General features: G+C 53.3%; 2 protein-coding genes and 1 long non-coding RNA gene across 6 annotated transcripts; 1 reads left to right on the forward strand and 2 right to left on the reverse strand.

The window, feature by feature from the left end:
* Positions 1–284: 284 nt before the first annotated feature.
* CLIP3 (CAP-Gly domain containing linker protein 3) lies at positions 285–12,362 on the reverse strand. 2 transcript variants are annotated; one of them, XM_004439718.3, is made up of 14 exons: positions 12,057–12,362; positions 11,530–11,753; positions 8,474–8,613; positions 8,291–8,384; positions 7,917–8,078; positions 7,376–7,494; positions 6,226–6,462; positions 3,945–4,080; positions 3,673–3,801; positions 3,113–3,256; positions 2,918–3,041; positions 2,652–2,716; positions 2,213–2,285; positions 285–1,848 (listed from the first exon to the last, which is right to left on the reverse strand). In XM_004439718.3, the coding sequence occupies exons 2-14, from the start codon at positions 11,693–11,695 to the stop codon at positions 1,794–1,796; spliced, it is 1,644 nt and encodes a 547-aa protein (XP_004439775.1). In that variant the 5' UTR covers positions 11,696–11,753; positions 12,057–12,362; the 3' UTR covers positions 285–1,793. The 2 variants fall into 2 exon arrangements, with proteins under 2 accessions (XP_004439775.1, XP_087278322.1); XM_087422196.1 differs by lacking the exon at positions 12,057–12,362 and having other exon boundaries at positions 11,530–11,771.
* On the forward strand, positions 4,335–7,807 carry LOC147912913 (uncharacterized). 2 transcript variants are annotated; one of them, XR_015549610.1, is made up of 3 exons: positions 4,335–4,994; positions 5,642–5,731; positions 7,427–7,807. It is a non-coding gene; the product is annotated as an uncharacterized LOC147912913 (long non-coding RNA). The 2 variants fall into 2 exon arrangements; XR_015549611.1 differs by having other exon boundaries at positions 4,335–4,561.
* A 1,414-nt stretch (positions 12,363–13,776) lies between the features above and the next one.
* THAP8 (THAP domain containing 8) lies at positions 13,777–25,313 on the reverse strand. Of its 2 annotated transcripts, none has more exons than XM_087422230.1 (4): positions 25,165–25,313; positions 16,462–16,654; positions 15,859–16,251; positions 13,777–14,389 (listed from the first exon to the last, which is right to left on the reverse strand). In XM_087422230.1, exons 1-4 carry the CDS (start codon positions 25,245–25,247, stop codon positions 14,249–14,251), a joined length of 810 nt encoding a protein of 269 aa, XP_087278356.1. In that variant the 5' UTR covers positions 25,248–25,313; the 3' UTR covers positions 13,777–14,248. The 2 variants fall into 2 exon arrangements, with proteins under 2 accessions (XP_087278356.1, XP_087278357.1); XM_087422231.1 differs by lacking the exon at positions 25,165–25,313 and adding an exon at positions 18,092–18,162.
* Between the last annotated feature and the right edge of the window lie 71 nt (positions 25,314–25,384).

The following is a 25,384-nucleotide window of genomic DNA, read 5'->3' on the forward strand; positions in this document are numbered from 1 at the left end:
AGCCACTTGGGAACCTTTCGGAGACGGGTCTTCGTCTGGCGCCGACCAATCAGAGCTCCAGGACCGAACCTCTCCACCCTGCGAAGCGGGCCCAGATGAGAGGGGCAGCCGTGGCCGCCGCGGGAAGGAGACAGGACTGTTAGAAGGACTTCTTGCAGGCTAGACCGTCCTATGCCCAAGCCGCAGGGAGGCGAGATTGAAGGAAGGACTTCCTCTCCCATCCTCCCCCAGCCAGGGTACAGAGGCAGGGCCGTAACTCCCCAAACACTGACCCGACACAGAGAAGCCATAGAAACGTCTTTATTGAAGGGGGCAGGGGTCATGCTGAGTTCGGGGACATGCAGTGAAGGGGCAGTCGTGAGCTGTCCTTGGTGGTCAGGGCCCCAGGTCCGCCCTGGACTCCCTGGGCCTTCAGGGTCTCCCTCAGGCTGTTGGTCTGGCCCGGTGCTGAGGTCCTTTGGGGCCAGTGACTCAGATTTAGTGTTTTGGACCTATGACCAGAAGGTAGATTGAAATGGGGGCTCCTGGATTTGGGATCCCCTCAAGGCCTTGGGGCCCTTCATGTATTATATATGGAGGCTTTAGGATTTGGGGTTCCCTTGGGGCAGGGGCTCTTGGAATTTGGGTGTCTTGAGATCCATGGACTGGGAGCATTGAAGTCCTCCAGTTTCCAGGGATGAGAATTCCTGTGGGGTCTCCTGGTGCCTATGAATAGGGCTGGAGGTGCCCTGGGAGCCCAGGATGCATATCCTGACTGCAGTCTCCTCCATCCCAGGCACAAGGACCTCCGTGACTGAGGTTTCCGGGGGGCTTGGGATTGGATTTTTAAATTTGGGATTCCCTGGGGATTTGGGAATTCCATGATTTGGGGGTCCTGGGAGTTAGGGCCTTGGGGTCTTCTAGGGGCTACAGGACTTGGGGACACAGGGGAGTTTGGGACATATACTCTGGGGTTTGGGATCCCCAGAGTCTTAGAATGGGGCCTCCAAATTTTGGGGTCCCCCAAAGGGGGAAGTCATTAAAAAATAGAGAATTTTCTGGGAACCTGGCCAGCACAGGGGCTGTGGGCCATGTGGGGTGGGCTTCATACAAGGCACTGGGGGTTTCTTGAGGGTGCAGAGGGTAGGAAGACTTAGGGGTCCTGTAATTAGCACTTCCAGGACTGTTTTGGTGTCTGTAAATTGGGGGTGACAGTGGGCTGGTTTATGTGGGTCTCTTCTTGAGGGGTAAGAGCAGGGGTCTTTGTTAATGGAGGGAGTCTCTGATTGCAGTGTAAGGGTTTTGGGGTCACCACGGGGGTCACATCTTGAGGGGACTGATGTTAAATGGAGGATAGTGACATGAAGGTCTGTTACTCTTACTCTGGAGGTGTGACCTGTGTTTATTTCAAGGGGACTTGATGGGGGGGTCTTTGTTAATGGAGGAGGGCTCTGATCCAGTGATGAGTGACTCAGGAATGTTCTGTTGTGGAGCATTATAAGGAGTAGGTCACAGTCATTTGGGGTGAGGTGGAAATCTGTTCACTGGGGGGTCTGCTCTGAGGGGTTGGGGAGAGGGACTAGCCTGAAGGTGCTACACGCAGGGAATCTCTTTCTGGGTAACATGGGGTCTGTATTCGGGGGGTTATGGGGGAATCTGTTAATAATGGGGCCTCAGTGATTGAGGGCTGGCTAATGGGGGTCTCTATTCTGGACATGTTACTGGGAATCTCTATCTCAGGGTGCTTGGGGGGCTCCTCGTGTCAGGAGATGCTAGAGGGGGCTCTGTGTCTCTTTGTTGGGTGTCCACGGCCTCTAAGACTGCATCTCCGCCCTCAGCATCCAGGGAAACCAGCAGCAGAAGAGCAGCCTGGAAAGGAGAACCACGTCACACCACGATGCAGGGGGAGGGCACATCTGGACCCATCACCCCCAGCTCTTCCCCGAGTGGCTGGAATCTGGCCTTTCTGGATTCTGCCTCTACCTCTCTGGCTGTGCCTTCTCAGGTTCCTGTGGAGGGTGTTCTGCCTCCTCTACCTGCCCCTTAAAAGTTGAAGTCACCAGAATTCAGTGTGGGGCCTCACTCCCTAAAGACAATGTTTCTGGGTAAGCTGACGAGTCACAAACTTTCCTAACTTCTGTTTCCCAGAGCTCCAGACCCCTGTGTCCAACGGCCTTGTGGATGCTCTCCCTGAACATCCCACAGGAGAGCGGGCCAAAGGCTGGCTACACACCTGGAGATGGAGTTCTCTGATGCGATGTCCTTTGGGGTCCGGACTGTCGTAAAGGTGCGTTTGGGCTGCGTCACTGAAGGGGAGGGCAAGGTCTCAGGTGAGGGGATGACAGACCCACCTGTGCCCCCAAGACCCACCCAGACTCCTTGTCATTAATACGTATCCACATTCCCAGTACCCATCTGGACTCCACATTCCCAATACTCACCTGAACTTCTTGTCAATAATATTCCCTGTGTCCCCCAATACCTACCCATGTCCCCAGTGCCTGCCCAGAGCCTTGTTGTTAAGATCTCTATACCCCATAGCACCTGTCCTCTTTGGGATCTTGTCTCATCACTTTCCTGGACTCTGTGTCCCCAGTTAAATACTGGGATTCTGTCACCAGCATATACCAGAGAATCCATGACCCAGACCCACGCTCCAGTCCCCAACTCACTTGTTACTTGATGCACTTTTTTGGCTCCGCTGTTGTCCCCAGGGGGGTCAGTAGATCCACCAATCCTGGGGAGACACGAGGAGTGGGAGGAGTCAAAGCCACAAGAGGCCAGGGTCTGACAGGGCTGAGCCCCAGGGAGCCTAGGCAGAAAGAGCTAGGGTGTGGGGTGGGTATCCACTGTCCTGCTGGTCCAGGAGGAGGAGGCATCTGAGGGGGAACCAGGCTTCTGGGTGGTGCCCTGGGCTGGGGTCGGAGTTTGGGCTCACTTCTGAATCCGGGATGCTGGCGCAAAGACTCCATGTCTCGGGGGGCAGGTGAAGTACCGGACGCCGAAGACAGAGCCGTCATGCTTGCCCGTGGGCTGGTCTAGCTCGATGCCATACCAATAACCTGCGGCAGGAGGGTGTCAGGACACCTTGGGGCTCTGCCTGCCCCGCCCCTGCCCCGATCCCCGTCCTCACCTGGGGCAAAGTCTGTCTTCCCGTAGAAGCGCACAATCCCTTGCTTCTGGCCCGCAACAAGGACTTGGTCTCCGACCTCAGCCTTGGCTCCCTCACGCTGCTGCAGGCTGCCCAGGGATGGGGATGACGAGGGCTTCTTCTTGCCTGGGTGTGGAGGGTACAGGGGATGGGGCTGGGGTCCCCATGCCACCTAGAAAGCTCCAAGGTAGAAACCATATCCTGGCTCCAATCAGAGGAATTCCAGAGCCTTCCCCAGAACTGGGGGGGTGGGGGGTGGGGGGTTGAAAGGAAACATCCTAGGTGCCAGAGAGCTGGGGGGGGGGGGAGGCTCTTTGGGCCTGAGGGGAAACTTAGTCAAGAACCTGGAGAACCCTAAAATCCTTTCTCTAAGTTGAAGATATTTGGGCCAAAGGAAAAACTGAGTCACAGAAATGAGGAACTCAGAGATGGTCCTCTAAAACAGGAGTTTGGGCCTGAGGAGAAACCGAGTCACAGAAGCTGGGCTCCCCACAGAATACCCTTGACACTGGCTCTCCTCACCCCTAGGCCTCCCCCCTGACCTTTGTGTTCCCTGCGGCCTTTGCCGGTGACACGGGAGAAGTCCATCCGGGGAGTCCGAGGTGTGGAGGTGACAGACGACGGGGGCGCGTCCACTGCCTTGGAGATCTTGGACACAGAGGCAAAGAGACCTGGGGGACAGAGCCTGGGCTGGAGTCACCCAAGCCTCTGCTCTCTGCCCCACCATCATCCCCCAGCCCCAAATACCCAGTCGGCAGCATCAGAACGACTGGGACTCCCCCACCCCCCTTTCAGGCCCCAGGTGGGGACTGACCCTGCTTGGGGGGGCAGATGAAGTACCGGACACCCCCAACACTGCCATCATTCTTGCCCTCAGGCTCGTCCAGCTCCACGCCCACCCACTGGCCGCTGGCGAACTCCGTGGTCCCGCAGAACCGCAGCGTGCCCGTCTGAGGAAACAAGTGAGGACATGGCTTGGGGGGCCTTGGGAGGCCATGACAGATCACTGGCACACAGGAGCATGGGGGTGTGGACAAGGGAGCCCCAGGCTCAAATCTCAGCTCAGACATCTCCATTTAGTGGCTGTATGACTTAACCTCACTGTGCCTCAATGGCCTCATCTGTGAAATGGGAACAGAAATCACGCCCACCTTATAGGACTGTTACAGAGCTGCCCTGTCCAATGCAGTAAACAGCCACTAGCCACATGTGACAATTTAAATTTAAATTAACTAAAATTACATTAAAATTTCATTTCCTCAGTTGCACCAGCCACATTTCAAGTGCTTAATAGCCACATGTGGCTTGTGGCTGCTTCACTGGACAGCGCAGGCACGGAACATTTCCATCATCTCAGAAAAGTCTACTGGACGGGCTGTCAGAAAGGAATGGAAGCCCTCAGAACCGGACCTGGTGCTGAGTGAGGGATCAGTAAGTGTTACCCATTATTATCCTGTAACTTTGGTCAAGGGACCTCCTGGGCCTCAGTTTCCTCTGGAAAATGGGGTAACAATCCACCTCATATGCTGGTTGTCTGGTTGAAACATTTTTAACATATGTAAAGTGGCTGAGCTGTAGTGGGTGTGGTTATCATCACTGTGTGAGGCTCCTTCACCTCTCAGAGCCTCAGTTCCTTGTCTGTCAAATGGGCTAATAGTGCCACTTCAGAGGGTAGGTGTCGACCTCACCCTGGCCCACAAAGAGCACTTAGGAGAACCAGGCCCTGTTCTAAGCGCTTTACACATTTTAACTAATTTAAACCTCATACGACCCCCTGAAGTCGGTACTGTAATTAGCTCCATCTTACAGATGAAGAAACTGATGCCCAGAGAGGCGGGATCACTGGCCACAGGCCCCACAGCTGGTGAGTAGCAATGCTGAGATTTGCCTGAGCGACTCCCTGAGCCTGAGCTCATAACCACCGTGCTGAGCTGCTTCTCTGAGGGGCAGAGATTGTGATTACATGTCTTCAGACAAAGGGTTTCACCTCTCTGAGCCTCTTACAGTCTTCTGGGTTGTAAAATGGGGAGGGTCGATCCATCCTGCTTTCAGAATTGTCACATGGATGTGATTAGATCAGGTACAGCAAGCTTTCCGGATGGGGCTGATGCATGCAAAACTCTTGATTAGGAAACAAAATGTGACTTTTATGGCTTCTCACTGTACAAAAAACAAAATCCAAATGCTTTCCAGTGGCCTGCAGATCTGGTGTGATCCAGCCCCTGCTGACCTCTCCACCTCACCCTCCAGTCACACAACTCTTCCCTCCTTTGGGTCTCTGTCCCTGCTGTTTTCCTCTCCATATCTTTGCAGGGTGAGCTCCCTCCCATCTCAGCTCAGACATCACCTCCTCAGAGAAGCCTTCTTGAAACACCCCAGCTAAAACTATCTCTGCCCTCAGCCAGAGACAATTTACTAAATCCAAGCATTTAATGGTTTTCAAAGCCCTTCTTGCTACCAGAAATTATCTTAACTATGGGTTTGCTTTATTGATTGTCTCTCCTTCATTAGAAACGAAGCTCCATGAGAGCAGGGCTGGGGCTGACACAGCCCTTTATCCCCAAGGATGGGCTGGGTCCAGTATGGAGCCTGAGACACCAGGTAAGTGGGTCAGAGTTGGAACACCTGGATGAATGAGGATTCTCTCTGCCCTCTGGGCTTTTGACCTGCGCCCCTTACCTGAACCCCCTTCTCCCTTTCTTCCCCTGGCTCCTCCTCATCTTCAAGTGGGGGCATACCCCATCACAGCCCCGCTCGCTCTGACCTATACTTTTTTCCCAAAGTACTAACCACTCTGGGAGCAGAGGCAAGCCCTGACTGGGGACCCAGAGCTGCCCTGATCGCTCTGCTTCCCCATGGCAGCCAGGACTGCTCTGCGCTGTCACTGTCAGGTGATGGATCTGTCTCCCCACCTGGACCGAGAGCTCAGCCGGGGCTGGGGCACAAAGGAGGCACTCACAGAACAACTGTTAGATGAGATAAATACCATGTGAATGATTGGAGGGCAGACAAGGGGAGAGTCTGCACTCTGCTCAAGGACCAGATCTGAGGGCTGAGGGCTGAGTCCTCCCCTGCCCTTCCCCCCAGTCCCTAACCTTCTGGCCATCCAGCAGCACGCGGTCTCCCAGGCGCAGGCCCAGAGCGCTAAGCATGAGATTGCCTGGGACGTTGTCGTAGTTGGGCAGGGTGACCTTGGGGAGGGCGCAGGAGAGTGGCACAGCCTCCTCCAGTAGCGTTCGCAGCTCCTTGGCCACCAGCGCTGCCTCTGCTTTGTCTAGAGACATGTCCATGGGATCTGGGACCACCTCCGCCGGCACCTGTCCCTTTCGGTTCTGGGAGCCAATGGGAAGAGAGAGGGTGAGGACTCAGTGGCACAGGCTATGCCCCCATGGAGCCCATGTCCCCAGAGACCCCAGATCTACGTGAAGCAGAGGTGGGAGTAGGTCATACCGTGGGCCAACATGGGAATAAGAAGGGGTGGGGCCTTAAGGTACAGACCTCGTCCCCAGGGAAGTCCACTCCTGAGACCTCAGGCTGGCGTGGGACTAGTGGTGGAGCCAATAGGGAATGAAGGTCACACGTCAGTGCTGTAGACCCTGCCCTCTGGAAGGCCATGCCCCCAGAGACCCCAAGGCCGGAACAGGACCATGTGAGGGATGAACATTGAAAATGGGCTCCTGGGGTACTGGGTCAGGGGTCCAACTGGGCCAGTGGGGAATGAGGAAAGGCAGGGCCTGAGGGCCACAGGCCATGTCCCCCCAGGATATCTGTGCCTGGGAAGCTACAGAGTAATTGGTATTGGAGATGGGACCTGGAAATGGATGGGATGGGGGTCAAAGATCACAGTGAGGGCTTATGGGGTTGCCCAACCCTCTCATTTGCCCAGGGTCTCAACCTGACTTTCTTCACGATCTTGAAATGCTGTCTACACACAGCTACAGGGTCAGCCAGGATTGAAAGAAGATATTCCTTGTTGGGTGACCCTGGACAAATCACTTACTCTCTTTACCTCAGTTTCCCCACTGTAAAATAGAGCTTATAATAGTCACCTGACATATCATGAATACTACGTAAATGTCAGCTGTTACTTCGTTTGCTGAATGCATAGATGATTTTTGTAATATTTTGAGAGCTTTCAGAAGCGCGAATGGTCCTGGCCCCCCTCATCCCCTGCAGAGGCCAGGGAAGGGGGGAGGGGAAGGAGGGAGAAGGAAGATGATGGGGGCGGAGCCAGGGTGACAGTACCCGCAGCGCCGGGTTGGCGCCGTGCTCCAGCAAACATTTGGCGGCTCCCAGGCACAGGTTGGAGGCAGCGATGTGCAGGGCTGAGCCGTGGTTGAAGTCACTGCACGTGGAGTTCACCACTAGGGAGTGGGCGAGAGGAGGGTTCCAGGTGAGCGCCCTCGGCACCCGCCCTCCTCTACCTTCCCGTCTCCCCAAGGCCGGAAGTCCACCTCTTAACCACAGCAGCCTCGGATGCAGAGCGCAGCCCCACCCCTCCGTCTCGGCCACGCCCCTCCCGGGCAGGTCCTGCCCTGCCCTGGGCTTGTGGACCACGGAGTCCCATCTCCCGCACCTCCTGCCTCCAGCCTCCCATTGTCTCCTCGGATCCCGGTCCTCTCTCCCCTCCCAGCCAGGCCTCAGTTCGGCCCCATCACTCGGCCTCCCTGCCTTCTTCCTTCCACGTCTCCTGCCCCCCCACACCCTGGGCACCCACCTGCTTCCAGCCCTCCTCCCCAGCCTTGGTCCCGCCCCCGCCCAGCCCCGCCCTGACCTGCCCCCTCACCTCGGGGCCGCGCACCCTTCAGCAGCACGCGCACCAGGTCGGGCACGTCGAAATAGGCGGCGTAGTGAAGCGCGTTCATGTTGGTCCAGCGGCTGCGCAGGGTCACGTCGGCGCCCAGCGCCAGCAGCTGCTGCGAGAGGCGCACGGCCGCCGCGGGGTCCCCTGTGTGACAGCCCAGGTCAGCTTGTGTCCCCTCCTCCAGGGCATGGGCCCAGGGCATGGGGAAGGCCCTGGGCCTTAGGGACTGTACTTGGGGCTCTTAGGCTGAGGGTTCGGGATGGGGGTCTGAAGGCCAGGGTTCCGAGTGGTTTTGAGGATGTCGGGTCTGGGGGCCTAGGTTTGGGGGCTCATGGTTTGGGGGTTCGGGCCCTCACCGACTCCGTGGGCCCCAGCCTTGCACGCATAATGGAGCAGAGTCATGTCAGTCAGCCCATCCCGATCATTCACATGGCAGCCTCGCCGCAGAATCTGGGAGTACCAGGAGTGCAGGGCAGGTCACGCGACGTGGGAGGGCCCCGGAGAGCCCCACCCCCTCCCGCCTGGCTCCCCGTTCTCACCTCATTGCCGATGACGTCGATCTTGTGCTGGACCTGGGGCACCCACTGGCGCACAATGGCGAACAGCTCAGGGATGGTGGTCTGCGGGTCAAACAGAATCTCCTGGCACGCCGGGTCATTGGGGTCGAAGAAGGTGAAGGCTGGGGTGGCGAGAGGTCCAGGTCAGCCCAGGCAAGCTGGACCCCTCCTTCCATGCCGAGGCAGGCTCCAGGTCTTGCCTTTAAGACCCTCTAATGCAGGGTCTCAAACTGGGGGCGCATGGGCCACAGGATTTTCTGTGTGCTCTACATGAGGTTTCAAAATCAGGAGTTTTCACGTAAAAATCTGGATGTCCAGCGTGTCATGAAAAATTGGAAGATCAGGCAATTCCCATAGAGCAGCAAACCCCACCCTTTGAAACAGGAGTGTGGTAGGGAGTGCGGCACCCCCAAGTCTGCATGTCCAAGGGGGTGCTCCTGCACTAGCCACTGTTGCCCTGGCAGAGTATGGGCACGCTTTGGCCAAATCTAGAGTAAAAAAATTAAAAAGCCAGAAATCCTAGTTTTTAAGAAAAATCTCCAAAATTTTTCAAAGATTGTGCAATCCACATAAAATCCACAGGCAGATCTACCCTGTGGCCAGCCGGGGAGGTGCCCAGACGAACTTCCCTCTGCCCCCATTAGACCCGTGCTGTAGTGACGTCAGCAGCCACACAGGGCCTGGCACGTGGCAGGAGCTCAGTGCGTGGTGAATGAATGAGTAAATGAATGAGCGGATGATCCAGAGCCCTGGGAAGAGCACACAGGAGGTGTCTCCAGGAATCAGCCTGGGTGCGCCTTTTAAAAGCCCAGTCACATCACTGCCCTCCCTGGCTCAGAACCCTGCCCTGGCTCCCGTCACACTCAGAGCACAGACCACAGTCCGCCCCACAGCCCACAGGCCCTGCACAAACTGGCCTCGTCTGTTGTCTGCCCTCCCCCCTCATTCCCCTCTAGCCACAGTGGCCTCCTTCTGTCCTTCCAACGCACCAGGCAAATTCCTGTCTCAGGACTTTGCACTTGCTGTTCTTGCCTGCGACAGGCTTCCCTCTGATCTTCTCAAGCCTTCGCAGGTATCTGCTCGAACGTCACCTCTTCAGAGAGGCCTCCCCAGATTGCCCTGTCTACATCACCACCTCCGTGCTGCTCATCTCCTGCCCTTGCTATTTCTTTAATCACAGCGCACAGCACTTCTTAATGTGTTTACTCCTTCCTCCCTCCCGCTTTTCCCTCTCGCTCCCTTCCTCACCTGTCTCCCTCACTAGGCTGCAGGCCCTGTTCGCATGCTGTCTTGTTCTCTCCCTTATCCCCAGGGCCCGGCCCAGGGCCAGGCCTGCAGCAGGTGCTCAGTCCAGCTCGGCTGAATTCATGTACAAATTCAATAAGCAAATACGTGACTTCCTCTTGGAATCTGCCTTAGCCCACTCTCTGTCCTCGACCACATTTCCAGATTCCTTCACTTTCTGTGACCAATCCTGCTTGTTCCGGGCCGGGGCAGACCCTCTGACTGCCCACCTGGCCACAGGCTCCAGCCGCATTTCCCAAGGAGATTTTCCAGTTCCCTGGGGGGGACCCCCTGCCCCAGACACCCAGATAGCTTTCTTATTTTTCTATCAGACTGAGCTCAGCTTGCAGCCTCTGACCCACCTCTAGTGGGTGACATCCCCAGATGCCATCCCTCCTGCCCTATCCTGGCAATACCTACTCTCTCAACCTGGCACCTAGTTTCTGAACCTCACAGCTGCTGGGGATTCCCAGCCAATGTCTTCTAAAAGCCCCTCCTATATCCAACTCCAGCTCAGCCCCACCCTCTCTACCCAGTAGCCAGAGGGAGCTTCTAAAAATATAAATCAGACCACCACTCCTCTGCTTTTAAACGCCCCCCTTAACTGCTCTCCCCCACCACACTTAGAGTATATCCAAAGTCCTCACTGTGGCCTTTAAGGCCCTTCCAGATCTAGCCATTGGCAACCCCTCACCTCAATTCCAGTCACTGCCTAACTGCAGCTGCATGAGCTTCTTTCTCTGCCAAGCTCAGTCCTGCCTCAGGGCCTTTGCACTTGCTGCTCTCTGCCTGGAACTCTCTTTCTCCAGCTCTCCTATGGCTGATTCCTCCTCATGCTCTGGGTCTCAGCCTAAATGCCACCCCACCGGAAATGCCACCCTGACCACTCTGTCTCAAGTTGCTGCCCTCTAGCCATTTTCTATTATATCTCCATCTCCTATTTCTTTCATAGCACTCACTCCAATCTGAACTGAGTGGATTTATTTATCTGTTCACTTACTGAGTCTCTCTTTCTCTTCTGACAGTAGGGATCATCCTGGACTGCTCACCGTTAAATCTCTATCACCCAGCATAAAGCTTGTCCCAGAGTAGTAGTAATGGATAAATACTGCTTGGTGAATGATTAGACACTTTCTGTTTTTCCAAGAGGCCACCCTCTCAGCCCCACAGCCTCCTACCTCAGAGCCTTTATTTCTGTGGTTACCCCTCCTGGGACCCCTTTCCCCCAACCCTTCCCTGGTTAACCAACTCCTCCTTAGGTCTCCCTCAAATGTAACCTCCTCAGAGAAACCATGTCTTAAAGAGCTCTTGAGCATCCTGCTCTTGACAAGCACAATTCTCATCAGGTCTTGTAATTATATACTTATACTATATTTTTATACTTATGTGTGTGGTCCTTATTGAGGTCTGTGAGTTTCCTCACGGCAAAGACTGGGTCTGCTCTGTGCTCTTCCCCCAGCTCCTAGCACAGAGCCAGGTCCATAGGGGCTTTCAACAAATGTTTGCTGAATGACTAAATGATTGAATGATGCATCATAAATCAAAGATTAGGATTATTCCAATTCCATTCTCCAATGACTGAATGAATGAATTAAAGAAGGGGGGTGCGGAATCCAAGGGATCAGCAGCCAAGACTCCTAGGGACCACCTTCAGATACCCCGACCATCCCACCATCACCACCAGCAGAGCTCAGCCCAACCTCCCTGGCCATCCAAGGCTCCAGGCCAGATTCCAGGGTGGGGAGGGTGGTTACCGTAGTCCTTGGGGAGGGGGGCAGGTGCCGAGGGGTGCACAACAGGCTTCTGCCGGCGCTCCTGGGTGGGGCTGGGGGCCTCGGGGACGGGCTCATCCTCTTCCTCCTCTTCTTCCTCCTCCCCCCTGGGTGGCGGGGCCATCGGAGCGGGATCTGTCTTAGTCATGGTCCTCGGTGGCCCTCGGGGGGCGGATGCAGAGTTGGGGGCGGCCTTCAGGCAAATCCTGGAGGCAGAGGTCAGCTAGAGAGTGCGCCCCACAGGCTCCAGGATCTGAACCCCTAGAAGCTCCCAGGGCCCCACGCCCTCAGCTCTGGATTTTGGGCAATCATAGGGACGCCCGTTACCCATCAGAGGACCCCGGTATGTGGGCGCAGTGCCTACCACTGCCCCCAGGCCCAGCCCCCCATTCTTCTCTTCCCGCGTCAGGCCCCTCAGTCTAGGACGCCCCCTCCCCGGGTTTGTTTATCTCGGGATGCAGGATGCTTCGCCCCTCCCCTTTTCCGTGCCTCCCCTCTACCCATCTTACCTCGGGCCAAAGAAGGCTGGAGACCAAAGCTGAGACGGAGGAGACCGGAGTAATGGGTGTCAGTATCGGGGGAAGTGACGGGGAAAGAGAGGGAGACAGAGAGATGGGGACGAGGCCCAGACGCCGACGGTGGATGGGGGTGGAGAGGGAGGGGCGCTGACAGCGCATGCGCCTTCTTACCCCAACCAGGCGCGGGGGCGGAGATACCGGGAGGCTCGCATTGATGAAAAGGCTGGAGGCAACCACGGGAAAGGGGATAGACACGGAGCATGGGGAGAGGAAGAAGAGATGGCCACGGAGGATGTGAAACATGGAGACAGAAGGAGAGAGATGAAACAGGGACAATGGCAAAAAGAGAGGGATGAGAAAGCGGGTGCGGTTCTCTTCGTCCACCCCCCTGTGATAGAGCCTTCCGGCAGGCCTGCAAACCAGGCCAGTTAGGGCACGGGTCTCCGTGTGTGGTGGTCAGGGGTGTTTTCTCTCACTGAGATCTCAGACCTGACCCCTTCTCCATGCTCGCCCTATGTAAGGGATGTCTCAGACGGAGAATTTCCTAGAGACTTATAATCATGTTGTCATCGTTATTATCATCACACAGCGCTTACCAGGCCAGAGAGGTTAGGCTACTTGCCCAAGGGCACACAACAAGTAGGTGATGGTGCAAAGACTTGGATCCAAGCGGCCTGGCTGTAAAGTCTGGGCTTTTAATCACCATGCTATGTGGCTGTAGTAGTGTCTAGGGGTTAGATCTGCCAATGGACACCCCCCCCCACCCCTCTGGGAACCTGTATCTCCCCCAGAATCGCCTCCTGGAGCCAGCCCAGGGCCCAGGCCTTCCTGGCTCCATCATCCTGGCTTGGCTATCACACCTGGCTGGCTGTGGCCTGAACAGGGCTGGGTGACCTTGCCTTCCACCCCTCATCCTTTTAATGGGCAGACCCAGTAGCTCCATCTCTAAATTATTTCCAGAATTTCATCCCTCACCCCCCACCCCAGGCCCTTATCCTGGTCCTTCCTTCATCCTCTCCCACCTGGATTATGGCAGCAGCCTCCTTCCTCTTCTTCCTGCTGCTCCTTCCCCTCTCCCCCAGTCTGCTCCCCATATGCAGCCACAGGGACCTATTAATACCTATCACACCAGGACCCTCCTCAACTCAGAGGTATCTGCTTGCTGCACCTCACTCCAGGTAAAAGCCAACGATCTCAACTACAGCCTACAAGACCCTATGTGAACTTGCCCATCATCTCTCCAATCTCACCTCCTCTCACTCTCCCCCCATCATACTGGCCTCCCTGCTCCTCCTCACCCCAGGACCTTTGCACTGGCTCTTCCTTCTGCCTGGAATGCTCCTCCCCCAGATACCTGGTTCCCTCTCTCCCCTCTTGTGGGCTTTTACTTATTGATGCCTTTTCAATGAGACCTTCTCTGCTCTCTTTATCTAAAATTGCATATACCCCCCGCCCCCGATACACACACACTCACTCCTTCCCTGCTTTAGTTTTCTCCATAGCAACGCTGCCCTCCTCCAGCTGACACCTAGATATTGGGCATTTGCAGGGGCTGTTTTTCTCTCTGGAACATCCAGCCCACATGCCTTCCAGGCCAGCTCCTTTTCATCCAGGTCTCTGCTCCAACACTGTCTCCTTAGGGAATCCTCCTCTCCCCACCCCCACCCCCCCGCTCCCACCCCATTACATCTTCATTCAGTCTTCAGAGCACTTATCACCATCTCAGATTATCCTATTTATTAGTTTACTAGTTCATCTTCCACTCAAGCAGAATGTGAGCACCACGAGGGCAGGATCTGGTCAGCTGGGTTCACTGCAGTACCCCAGCTCGGCACCAGGCTTGGCAAGGGGTATGAGGGGCTCTTCAGAAGCACGTACAACTCTCCCCAAACAACCAACGCCTGTCCTGCTCTGAGGCTGTTTTACTGACTGCAAAGATCCAAGCTGGGGGTGGCAGGGACCTGGTACTCAAGGGACTCGGGGCTGACGGGGGTCTTAGGCCCAGATTGGCCCTAAGGTTCAAGGGGTCCCCAGGAGGGAGTGGTGGGAGCCAGGCCCTGAGGGAGGCGCTGCTGTGCCACAGGCATGGGTGGTGGGGGTTGGGGTGGGCCCAGCCCACGTGTGATGAGTCTCTCTTCCTCTGTCTTCTCTCATCTGTCCCGTGACATCATCTGTCTTGGTCCTTATGCGCTGGGGGTCTGAGTGTCCAGGAGCTCAGGCTTGGCGTCCAGTGTGGGAGTTGCAGGGCCTTGGGCAAGGACCACCGCTATGTCAGGCCCTCCACAGATGATGGTGAAGGCTTGGGATTCCTCAGGTCCAGGGAGCTGGGCCGTCCCAGGCAAAGACATGGTAGAGACGGAGGACACAGGGGAGTGAGGAGAGGGAAGGAAAAGGGGAGTGAGGAGAGGGAAGGAAAAGGGGAGGAGGGAGAAATGGGGAGTAATAGGAGGCCGAGGTGGGATGGGGTATCAGGAAACAGAAAGAGATGTGGGCAGAGAGAGATATGGGGAGACAGGGGAGCAGATGTGGGAACCAGAGAGACATTCACAGGGGAATAAAGAGGTATGGGGAGAGAGGGAGAGAGACGTGGGGGGACAGAGACATGGAGAGACAGATAAGGGGGACAGGAGAAATGCAGAGGCAGAGAGACAGGGCCACAGATGGGGGGACACAGAAAGATGCAGATAAAGAGAGACATGAGGAAATGGGGAGACAGAGGGGAAGACAGAGAGATGGGGGGCAGAAAGATGAATGTGGGGAGAGGAAGAGATGGAGCGACAGAGATCGAATGGGGGCAGGGGAGGCAGAGAGAGAGACACCATCAGCCAAGGGGCCCTGGAAGACTCCGTAAGAGCCCCAGGCCTGAGTCTGAGCTCTGTCATGCCCCACAGTATGTCCCTCTGGTGCCCCAGCGTGGTTCAGGCCATGGTCTCAAACATAAAGCCTCCAGGGCCAGCCACACTGCAGCCCCAGCTGACTGCTACTGTCTGGGAATATGAACCCAGTGCTGCTGGATCTGCTGATCTGCCTTCAGGAAAGACCAGAAATTATTTTAAGATGTTGTTGAGGCCAAAAACATCTTATCCGTGGGCCATGTCCAACCCACTGGCTGTCAGACTGAGACACTTCAGCTACAGAGGGATTGGTGGGGGATCCTTTCTGAAAACCCCTCCCACCTCTAGTCTCATCCCTGGGCTGAGAGCCTGGGGACCTCTAGCTTGGCCCTGGGGTTTTAAGCAGGGAAAAGGCCTTGTCAAACTTTGATTTTTCAAGACAGGATACCCTTGTCTACCCAAGAAAAGACTCAGCAGTAAAATATGGGGGGCCAGTAGGGCCTTAGAAAGGCCCAGGAGACCTTAGCACAGGAGGTGCAAACTCAAGCTCCCTAGGGGCCAGGCAGGGAGCTCTCCAGAGGCGAGCACAGGCCTGCTCTGGAGCCAGCCGCCTGGGTCTGAACCCTGGCTCTGCAATTTACTGGCTGCCTGACTGTGGGCAAGTTACTCGACTATTCTGTGCCTCCGTTTTTTTATCTGGAAAATGGGGACAACACAGTATCAAGGTCATAGTGAGTTTTCAATAGTTATTAACTGTGTCTAGCAGAAACTAAGGGCTCCTTAAATATTATTTTTAGTAAATGGAGCAGTCACTAATCAGCTGCAACCAACAGCTGCTTGGCACTGCCAGATTGATTTTTTCCCAGAAATTTGGAAACATGGGGGAAACGTTCTGATTTTTAAACACCGGCCTCTAGTTTAAAGGGAAACACGCGCTGTGCGCCAGCCTCCGCACTCACCCCGCGCAGCAGGCCCCGGCGCGCCCGCGCCAGCAGGCTCTCCCCGCGCAGCTGCTGCGCCAGCTGTTCCAGGGCCCGCAGCTGCGCCTGGTGCCGCGCGTGCCGCCGCTGGAGCCTCCGCACCCGCCGCTGCAGCGCCCCCAGCGCCGCGCCCAGCTCGGCCCGGGGCTGCTGGGCGGCCACTCCGGGGCGCGGCGCCGCGGGGGCCGGCGGAAGGGGCATGGGGGTCAAGAACACGGTGGGCGCTGCCTCGGGGCCTCCCGATGCCGGTCCCAGCAGCACAAGGTGTACAGGGCTGGGGGCCGGGACGGCTGGGCCCGGGGACAGGGGCGTGGTCTCCTGCAGAGGCGGAGGCACGACCTGCTTCTCGGTGCTTCGGGAACTCCGCTGCTTCTGGAAAACAAGGCATGGGGTGGGGGACATCAGGGCTGGACTGATGTCCAGGACGCGGAAGGGGGTTTCCTCAGGAGGGTAGGGCTGAGAGTCAGACTCCAGGAGGGACTTCCCTAGGAGAGGAGGGCTGGGGATCAGACTCCACGGGTCATTTCCCAGGTGGGGCAGGCCGGGGGTCAGGCTCCAGCAGTGGGCCTTCCCTGCACTCACCTTGGAGGGCGGCGCCCGAGAGAAGATGGAGGGCACGGCATCAGGCCGCAGGTAGCGCACGCCCCAGCGCCACTGGAAGCAGGAGGGTGTGAAGTGCTCGCTGCACAAGTGCTGGTGGCAGCTGGGCACCCAGTGCTCCCGGCCCATGTGCCGCAGCCAGGCCTGCAGCCGGGGACCATCCTTCAGTGGGAACCTGCGGGGCGGTGGGGTCAGCCACATCAGGTAAAACCCACCTCTCCCTGAGAATGCTCACACCTGGAGGTCCCGGGGCTCCAAACTTCTGCCTCCCCTAGGCCAGAAACTGGCCCTGCCTCCCACCCAGGCTCTCTCTGTACCTCCCACCCACAGCCCATTCTTCAGCTCCACCTTTTAAACACCCAGCATCAGCCCACCTCTCCCACCTCCACCGCCTCATCCCTCCATCCTCCATCCTCTCCTGGCTGGGTTTTTGCAGCAGCCTCCTTCCTGGTCTCTCGGCCCCGGCCACTCTCCCCTTCCCCCCAATCTGTTCCTCCACATGAACCTGAGGGAGTAGTTTACAAAGTTGGACAAACCTAGAATTTGGGAGATTCCACATTATTGGGGATGGGGGGGGTGGGGCTAGAGATTAAAAGAGATTTAAGAAACATCAACCCAAATGCAAATGTGGACCTCGTCTGCAACAAACTATTCTGTAAAAAGACATTTTAACACAGTTGGGGAAAATTGAACATGAATTGGGTATTAGATAATTGTAAGAAATTCATTTTGCTACCTGTGATAACTGTATTGGTTTATGCTTCTAAAATAGTCATCTATTGGAAAAACATTCTGAAATATTTATGGATAAAAGACCTAATGTCTGGAATTTACTTTAAAATACTGCATTAAAGGTGTATGTGGGAGGAAGGTGAATGAGAAAGGTTGGCAAAATGTCGACAACTGGTGAAACTGAGTGATGGATACATGACGATTCATTTATACAACTCTATTTTTTGTGTATGCTTGAAAATATCTGTTAAAAAGTTTTTTAACAACTCAACAGCAACAAAAAAACAAATAACCCGATTAAAAAATGGGCAAAGGACTTGAATACACATTTCTCCAAAGAAGATATACAAGTGGCCAACCAGCATATGAAAAGATGCTCAACATCACTAATCATTAGGAAAATGCCAATCATAACCACAAAGCACCTCATAACCATTAGAATGGCTACTATAAAAAAAAAAAAAGAAAATAAGTGTTGGGGAAGATGTGCAGAAATTGGAACCCTGTGCATTGTTGATGGGAATGTAAAATGGAGCAGCCTCTATGAAAAACAGTACAGCAGTTCCTCAAAAAATTAGAATTAAAAATAGAATTACCATGTGATCCATCAATTCCACTTCTGGATATAGACCCAAAAGAATTGAAAGCAGGGTCTCAGAGATAGCTGCACACTCCTGTTCACAGCAGCATTATTTACAGTAGCCAAAAGGTGGAAGCAACCCAAGTGTCCATCAACAGAGGAATGGATAAGCAAAATGTGTATATACATACAATGGAAGAGTTTGTGTTGTTAGTGCCTGCTGTCAAGTCGATTCCAACTCCTAGTGACCCTGTGTAAAGCAGAGTGGAACCTGCCTGGTATTTTGCGCCATCCTCTCACCTTCCGGTGCTGTATCAGACAATGCTCTGCTGCTATTCACAGGGTGTTCATGGCCAATTTTTTCGGAAGTGTTATTCAGCCTTAAAAAGGAAGGAAATTCTGACACATGCTATAATATGGATGAACCTTGAGGACATTATGCTAAGTGAAATAAGCCAGTCACAACAAAAACAAATACTGTGTGATTCCACTTACATGAGGTGTCTAGAGGAGTCAAATTCATAGAGATAGAAAGTAGATGGGCCGGCCCCGTGGCTTAGCGGTTAAGTGCGCGCGCTCCGCTGCTGGCGGCCCGGGTTCGGATCCCGGGCGAGCACCGACACACCGCTTCTCCGGCCATGCTGAGGCCGCGTCCCACATACAGAAACTAGAATGGATGTGCAGCTATGACATACAACTATCTACCGGGGCTTTGGGGGAAAAATAAATAAATAAAATCTTAAAAAAAAAAAAAAAAAAAGAAAGTAGAAATGGTGGTTGCCAGGGACTGGAGGGAGGGGGAAATTGGGAGTTGTTCAATGGGTATAGAGTTTCAGTTTTTCAAGATGAAAAAGTTCTGGAGATTGGGTGCACAACAGTGTGAATATACTTAATACTGAACTGTACACTTAAAAATGGTTAAGATGGTAGATTTTATGTTCTGTGTATTTTACCACAATTAAAAATAAAAAGAAGTTGTAGAAAATGAATTATTAGCTTTCCCAGTGGGAGTGGGGGGCATTATCTGATCAGGCACCCTCTAAAGGCGCCCCACTACTCCTGCGTGCTCGTGCCACTTGTCCTCAACCTCGTTTCTACCCTCTTATACAGCAACACACTCTCTGTTTAGACCTGGGCTCAAGACTGTCCACAGTAAAGACCTCATTTCCCAACTTCATTGGCAGCCAAGGTGGCCACGTGATTAAGTTCTGGCCAGTTTGTCCCGTGGAAGCTGCCAGAAACTGTGAGACATTAAACGTTTATTTTAAGCTGCTAAATTTTGGGATGGTTTGTTCCGTAGCATTAGAAAACTAATCCAGTCAGTCATCCCCATCCCACCTTCACAATGTCTTCCATATCTGTGACATTATTTACTTAATACTTTTCTTAAAATTGAGCAACTTGAAGTATTAACCAAAGATACCTAAAAGAGAAACTTTACATCACAACTGAAAATGGAAAACCAGTATCAATTCCATCAATAGGAGTTAACCATGAAAACACTGGATTCTTTTACCCGCTGAGGGTTATGAGGCCTGCTCTCTCTCAGTTAAAAAAGAAGAGTAAGGAGGGTTAGAGAGAGGGAAAAAAAAAAAAAAAAAGAAGCAGTGTTAGAGAGTGGGGGACAATCCCACCTGCAGGGGACAGGGTAATCAACTCAGGCTCACGCACACAGAAGAATACTACCCAGCTCTAAAACAGACAGTGGAGGCACTCGATAAACTGACATGCTATTGTCAGGCATGTATTATGTGAAACGAGCAAGGTTCCAAATAGAGTATATCAGCTTTTAGCTATTGTGAATAGCGGCCTCCCAAATATATCTATGTCTTAATCCCTGGAACCTGTGAATATTTTGCTTCTTGACAAAAGATGTGATTAAGTTGAAGATCTTGAGATGGGGAAATTATCCTAGATCATCCAGGTGGCTCCTAAATGCAATCAAAAGCATCCTTATAAAAGGGAGGCAGAGAAAGATACTACCACAGACAGAAGAGGAGAAAGCAATGTGATCATGGAGGCAGAGACTGGAATGATGTGGCCGCAAGCCAAGGAATGCCTGCGGCCACCAGAAACTGGAAAAAGCAAGGAACATATTCTCCCCTAGAGCCTCCCTGGGAACGCAGCCCTGCCAAGACCTTGATTTTGGCCAGGAAAAGCGATCTGGACTGTGAGAGAATAATCCCTGTTGTTTTCCACCACCAAGTTTGTTACAGCAGCCACAGGAAACTAATACAGTAATAAAGGGGGAAATAAGAACATATATTCAGATTTGCTTATACGTGCATAAAGAAACACTGGGAAGGACAGGTAACAAACTAAAGAGGCCACCAGTGGGGAGGAGATGGATGGGAGGGACAGAGAAGGCAGGGAGCAAGACTTCTCAGGCAACAGGCAGAGGGCGGGGAGCAGCCGGTGAAAGAGCACAGAAGGGCTGACTCAGGGAAGAGCTGTGGCCCCCTCAGAGCAGACCCCAGGGCTCACAGCCAGGAACTCTGCCTGGCACAGTGCCTTCAGCCTCTGCCTGGCATCCAAGTGCTCTCGCAGCCCCATTCTGCCTGGACACGCAGGGAATCCCTGGCAGCAGCACTCCCCACCCCCTCCCCAGCAGAGACTGCCCGCTGCCTACTCCATATCCACTCTCTTCTTCCTAACGAAACTCCAACTTTGAGGCCGTAACCTGCTGCGTTAAAAGACTGTTTCCCAAGCTCCTCTGCAGTAGGTGGGGCTGTGTACCTAAGTTCTGACCAATGAATACTTCCACGGGGTGAGACATCTGGGATGGCACCTTAAAGGCAAAGGAGTTCTCAAATGGAATCAGGGCAGCTCAAGGGGAAAAGGAGGAAAGGGAGTATCATAAACAACCCCTTCCTCATTTGGTCTTGTTCTTCCTTCCTTTTGTTCCTCTGGATGGCGACATTTATAACGGGCAATATGCCTCTCTAAAAATTTACCTTGAGTGGGCAGCCAGTGGGGGTTTTTTTTTTTTTTTTGCTGAGGAAGATTGGCCCTGGGCTAACATCTGTGCCAGTATTCCTCTACTTTATATGTAGGTCGCTGCCACAGCATGGCTGATGATGGTGTAGGTCCATGCCCCTGATCTGAACCTGTGAACCCAGGCCGCCAAAGTGGAGCACACTACGCCATGGGGCTGGTCCCCAGTACTCTCCTTTTTCATAGAATATTTTAGCCTTGCTGGTCATCTTATCCAGAGCATGGAATGGCATACACTGCTGGAAGTTCTTCTTTTCTTCCTTACTAACATAACTCAAACCATCTTCAGGGCAGTTAAATGCCTAGCTAAAAGACTACATTTCCCAGCCTCCTTTGCAGTTGGGGGAGACCACTGATGAAGAACCCACCATTAGATGGGGTTTATGGGAAGGCTTTTTAAAGGGGTCTGACTCAGGTTAGAGTTGAGTCCCTCTTGTTCTTCCTCTCGTCCCCTTTCTTCCTAACAGGAATGGTAGGGCATGATGGCTGGAGCGCTGGCAGCCATCTTGGATGGATGCTACACGCTCAGGATGACAGAGCAGAAAGATAGGATCCTCATCCGTGACGACTGTGGAGCCGCCACACCAGTGGGGGTCTGCCAACCTCTGTACTTGTTACATCTGAGAGAAAAATAAACCCTGTGGTAGATTGTATTATGGTTCAAAACATTTGTGGCCCTTCTTCACATGAAGGTTACACATCTCCACTCCACTGGCCTGTGGCTTGCCACAGACTCGCTTTGGGCAAAGGAGTGACAGTGACATGCCCCACTTCTAAGTATAAAATTTACCAGGAGCCACTGGGTGATTCTCCCCACTTTCCCTTTCCCCTCCTCTCACAAGACCAGCAATATTGCACATAGTGGCGGCTCCTTTGGCCTGAGTCCCCAGTTAAGATACTGTAGAGTAGGGCCACAAATGGCCTGCAAAGGACACAGTGTGAGCAAGAAATAACCCTTTGTTGTAATAAGCCACTGAGATTTTGTGTTTGTTACTGCACATAACTTAACCATGCTGATTCCTACAGACCCCACAGTTTGTTTAAGCCACTGTTATTTAGGGATTTTGTTACTGCCAGCCAGGTGCAATTCGTAACTGACACGCCCTCCATTAGAGATGACTGTCATTTGTCCCTGAAAGGGCCTGAAACAGAACGAATGAATGTTTCCTCTGGCTGCCGGGGAAGGCTTTCAAGGTATTTCCCGGCAGCTAGTTCCCTCGATATGTTTCACCTTGTTCCTACCTAGTATCCATGCCCTCCCCTCAATCTCCTTTGGAAAGTGCTCCTCACCCAATTCTTAGCTCAGTGGCTTCTAGGAGACTGACTCAGGGGCGGGCCTTGAGGGGAGAATGGACTAGCCTGTGTGAGGAACAGCCTGGCAGCCACTGGTGGGATTTCAACAACACAGACATGAACTGATTTTTATCAAGTCATCTGGCCGCTACGCACAGTTGTCACTGTTCTCCTCATTATTATGTGTGAAGCACTTAGAACAGTGCCTGCCATACAGTAAGTGCTCTCTAAGTTATTATTATTACTGTTGTTGTAAGAGAGGCAAGGGTGGAGGCAGGGAGACCAGCAAGCAGCTATCAGTGTCTCATTAAGAGATGACAGCAGGGCCGGCCCTCTGGCTTAGCGGTTAAGTGCTCGCGCTCCGCTGCTGGCGGCCCGGGTTCGGATCCCAGGCGCGCACCAATGCACTGCTTCTCCGGCCATGCTGAGGCCGCGTCCCACATACAGCAACTAGAAGGATGTGCAGCTATGACATACAACTATCTACTGGGGCTTTGGGGAAAAAAAAGTAGGAGGATTGGCAATAGATGTTAGCTCAGGGCTGGTCTTCCTCAGCAAAAAAAAAGAGGAGGATTAGCATGGATGTTAGCTCAGGGCTGATCTTCCTCACACACACAAAAAAAGAGATGACAGCAGCTTGGACTACACTGTGACAACAAAGGTGATGAGAAGTGGTCAGACTGAATTTTTTTCTTTTTCTTATTTCCTAATAGTTTAGTTAGGATTTTTCCCATTTGCATTTATAATTGTAGTACCAAGCTATTAGGGGTTTTGTTGTGATTGTCCCAGGATGGGCATGTGTTTGGAAGGTAGAGTCAAAGGACGGGTTAATGGGCCAGTTTGGGGGCAGTGGTGCTGAAGAAGAGGAAGGACCAGGGGTGACTCCCAGGTTGTGTATTCAGTCCCTCGATGTCTGACCCCTCACCTATCCATGAGCTCTGTCAGGGCCAGAACAAGAGCTGTCAGGGTCCTCTGTGTCCAGCAGGGGCTTGCTTACTCCAGGAGACACTCAGAGTTGCTGAATTAATAAATGGTGCCAGAGGGATATATTTTAAAAAGCAAGTCTGGACACACTGATTTCAGCTTAAAGACTCCTCTGCTCTCCTCCTACCCACACCAGGGTCCCTTGGGATGGCTGGAACATGGACGGCTGGTTTCCTGAGGAGCCCATCTGAAATCCATTCACTGAATTCGTCCAACAAATATTTACTGAGTGCCCACTATGTGCCAGACACTGTTCCAGGTGCTGGGGACACAACACAGAACAAGACAGATAAAAATCCCTGCCTTCCTGGAGCTGACATTCTAGTCGGGGAGACAATAAAGGAATACATCAAATACGTGGTATGCCAGAGAGTGATGAGTGTTAGAGGGAGTAATAAAGCAGGAAGCAAATAGGGAGACTATGTATCTATCTGGGAGAGGGTGATCATTTTACACAGAGTGGTGGTCATAAAAGGAAGAACTTTCCAGGCAGAGGGAACAGCACAGGCAAAGGCCCTGGGCCACAGTGTGCCTGGCATGGTAGAGGAACATGGAGTAAGCCAGTGTCACTGGAGCAGAGTAAGGGGCAGGAGGGAGGAGATGACGTCATACAGATATTGGGCAGCCAGCTCCCGTAGGGCTCTGTAGGCCTGCTTTCTGCCTGCTCAAGCTTCACCTTCTTGTCTTTTACAGAGTGAGGTGGGAGCCAGGGGAGGGATCTGAGCAGAGGAGGGCCCTGATCTGACTCAGGGGTTCACAGGTTCCCTGTAACTGCGTGTTGAGAACAGACTGTGGGAGCAGGTTGACCAATGTAGAGGCTATTAAAATAGTGCAGTGGAGGGGAGGGGTGATAATGGCCAGGACCAGGGTAGGGGCAGAGAATGGGGTCAGAAGTGGTCAATTCTGGATAGATTTTAAAGGGAGAGCCAACAGGATTTGCTGATGGACTGGTTGAGGAATGTGTCCTGCTCCAGTTAGACTAACAAACCTGTAGTCCAACAAAGGTTTCTTTACCATGGCAAGGAGGGAGACTGCACACCAGAGGTACTGTGGGGAGTCTCATCAAAGGAACAGATAAGAGTTATTATCTGGGTTTGGGGGAAGGCTGAAGTTTAGGTGAAATGCAAATGAAACAGTGTTGGGATAGGCTCAAAGCAAAGCAGAACTGTGGGTAAATGGATCCATACCAGGTCTGGATTGTGAAGCGGGCCCAGGGTCCTGTCTCCTTGGAAGCAATAAAGTTTAGACACATGTGGACTACTCTGTCCTGAAACCCCTTACTGGAAGCTCTGCACCTGGATTATAAATCGAGGCCGCTTCTTTGTGTCAAAGTGACTTAACTCCTCCAGGCGTTAAGTGAGATGTTTTATGGTTACTGATATAATTTCAAACAGCAAAGTTTGTGATCATCTATGATTTCAGAGAACAAAGTTTCCTAGTGAGTAAGAAAGCAGCAGTCACTCAAAGAAGAGTTGTGTCACTTTACATCTGCAGCATGTCCTTGAGCAAAATATAGAAATACTTTTTCCTATTAACTCTTCAGCTGGCTTTCTCTGTGTCTGCTATACCAGCCAAATAAATGAGAAGGAAGATTTTTTTTTTTTTACTGTTCAAGCTAAGATTTTTAGTTTCTCAAGTGTAAGGAAAGAGGAGAGGTAAGGATGACGCTAAGGGTCTCAAGCCTGAATAACAGGAAGGATTGAAAGCTATTAACTAAGATAGGAAAGGCTGTGGGGGAGACAAGAGCAGGAGGTCAGTTTCAGATGTTTTGAGTTTGAGATGCCTCAAATTCGTGGACATGGCGAGTGGGCGGCTGCAGGCTCTTATAGAGCCCGGACTAACCTCACTTCTCCCTACGCAGCCCTCCTCTCATTCCGTTCGCCCCGTTCACTATCTGTAGTTAATCGTCTACCCCTGCTGTCACACATCTGCACCTTCGTACGTCAGGTGTGTGCTGGTGAAATGCTGGGAATACTGTCTCTTCACCTTGCTAACTCACACTCGCGAGCTGGACCGGCTGAACAACACAGCTGCACTCATCCTCGGGCCCCGCCCCCACAGGGCCCCGCCCCCTGTAAGCCCCGCCCCGCGCTTGCGCTCACTTGTAGAAGCTCACGGGGCGGTTGTCCGCGCCCAGTCGGCCCGCAGTGTTGGAACAGTTCGGAGCCCGGCAGTACTTGGGCATGGCTGTCCGGCCCCGCTGAGTTTGGCCCGATCTGCAGCGCACTTTGGTCCTCGCCGGACGCCGCCGAACCCCGCCCCGCCCCGCCCGCGCTCTCGCCTACCCCACGTGACGTCCCTTGGTGCTTGGTCACGTGCTGG

This window comes from Ceratotherium simum, chromosome 33, assembly GCF_057802395.1.
Source record: "Ceratotherium simum simum isolate JZ-2026a chromosome 33, ASM5780239v1, whole genome shotgun sequence".
Classification (NCBI taxonomy): Eukaryota; Metazoa; Chordata; class Mammalia; order Perissodactyla; family Rhinocerotidae; genus Ceratotherium; species Ceratotherium simum.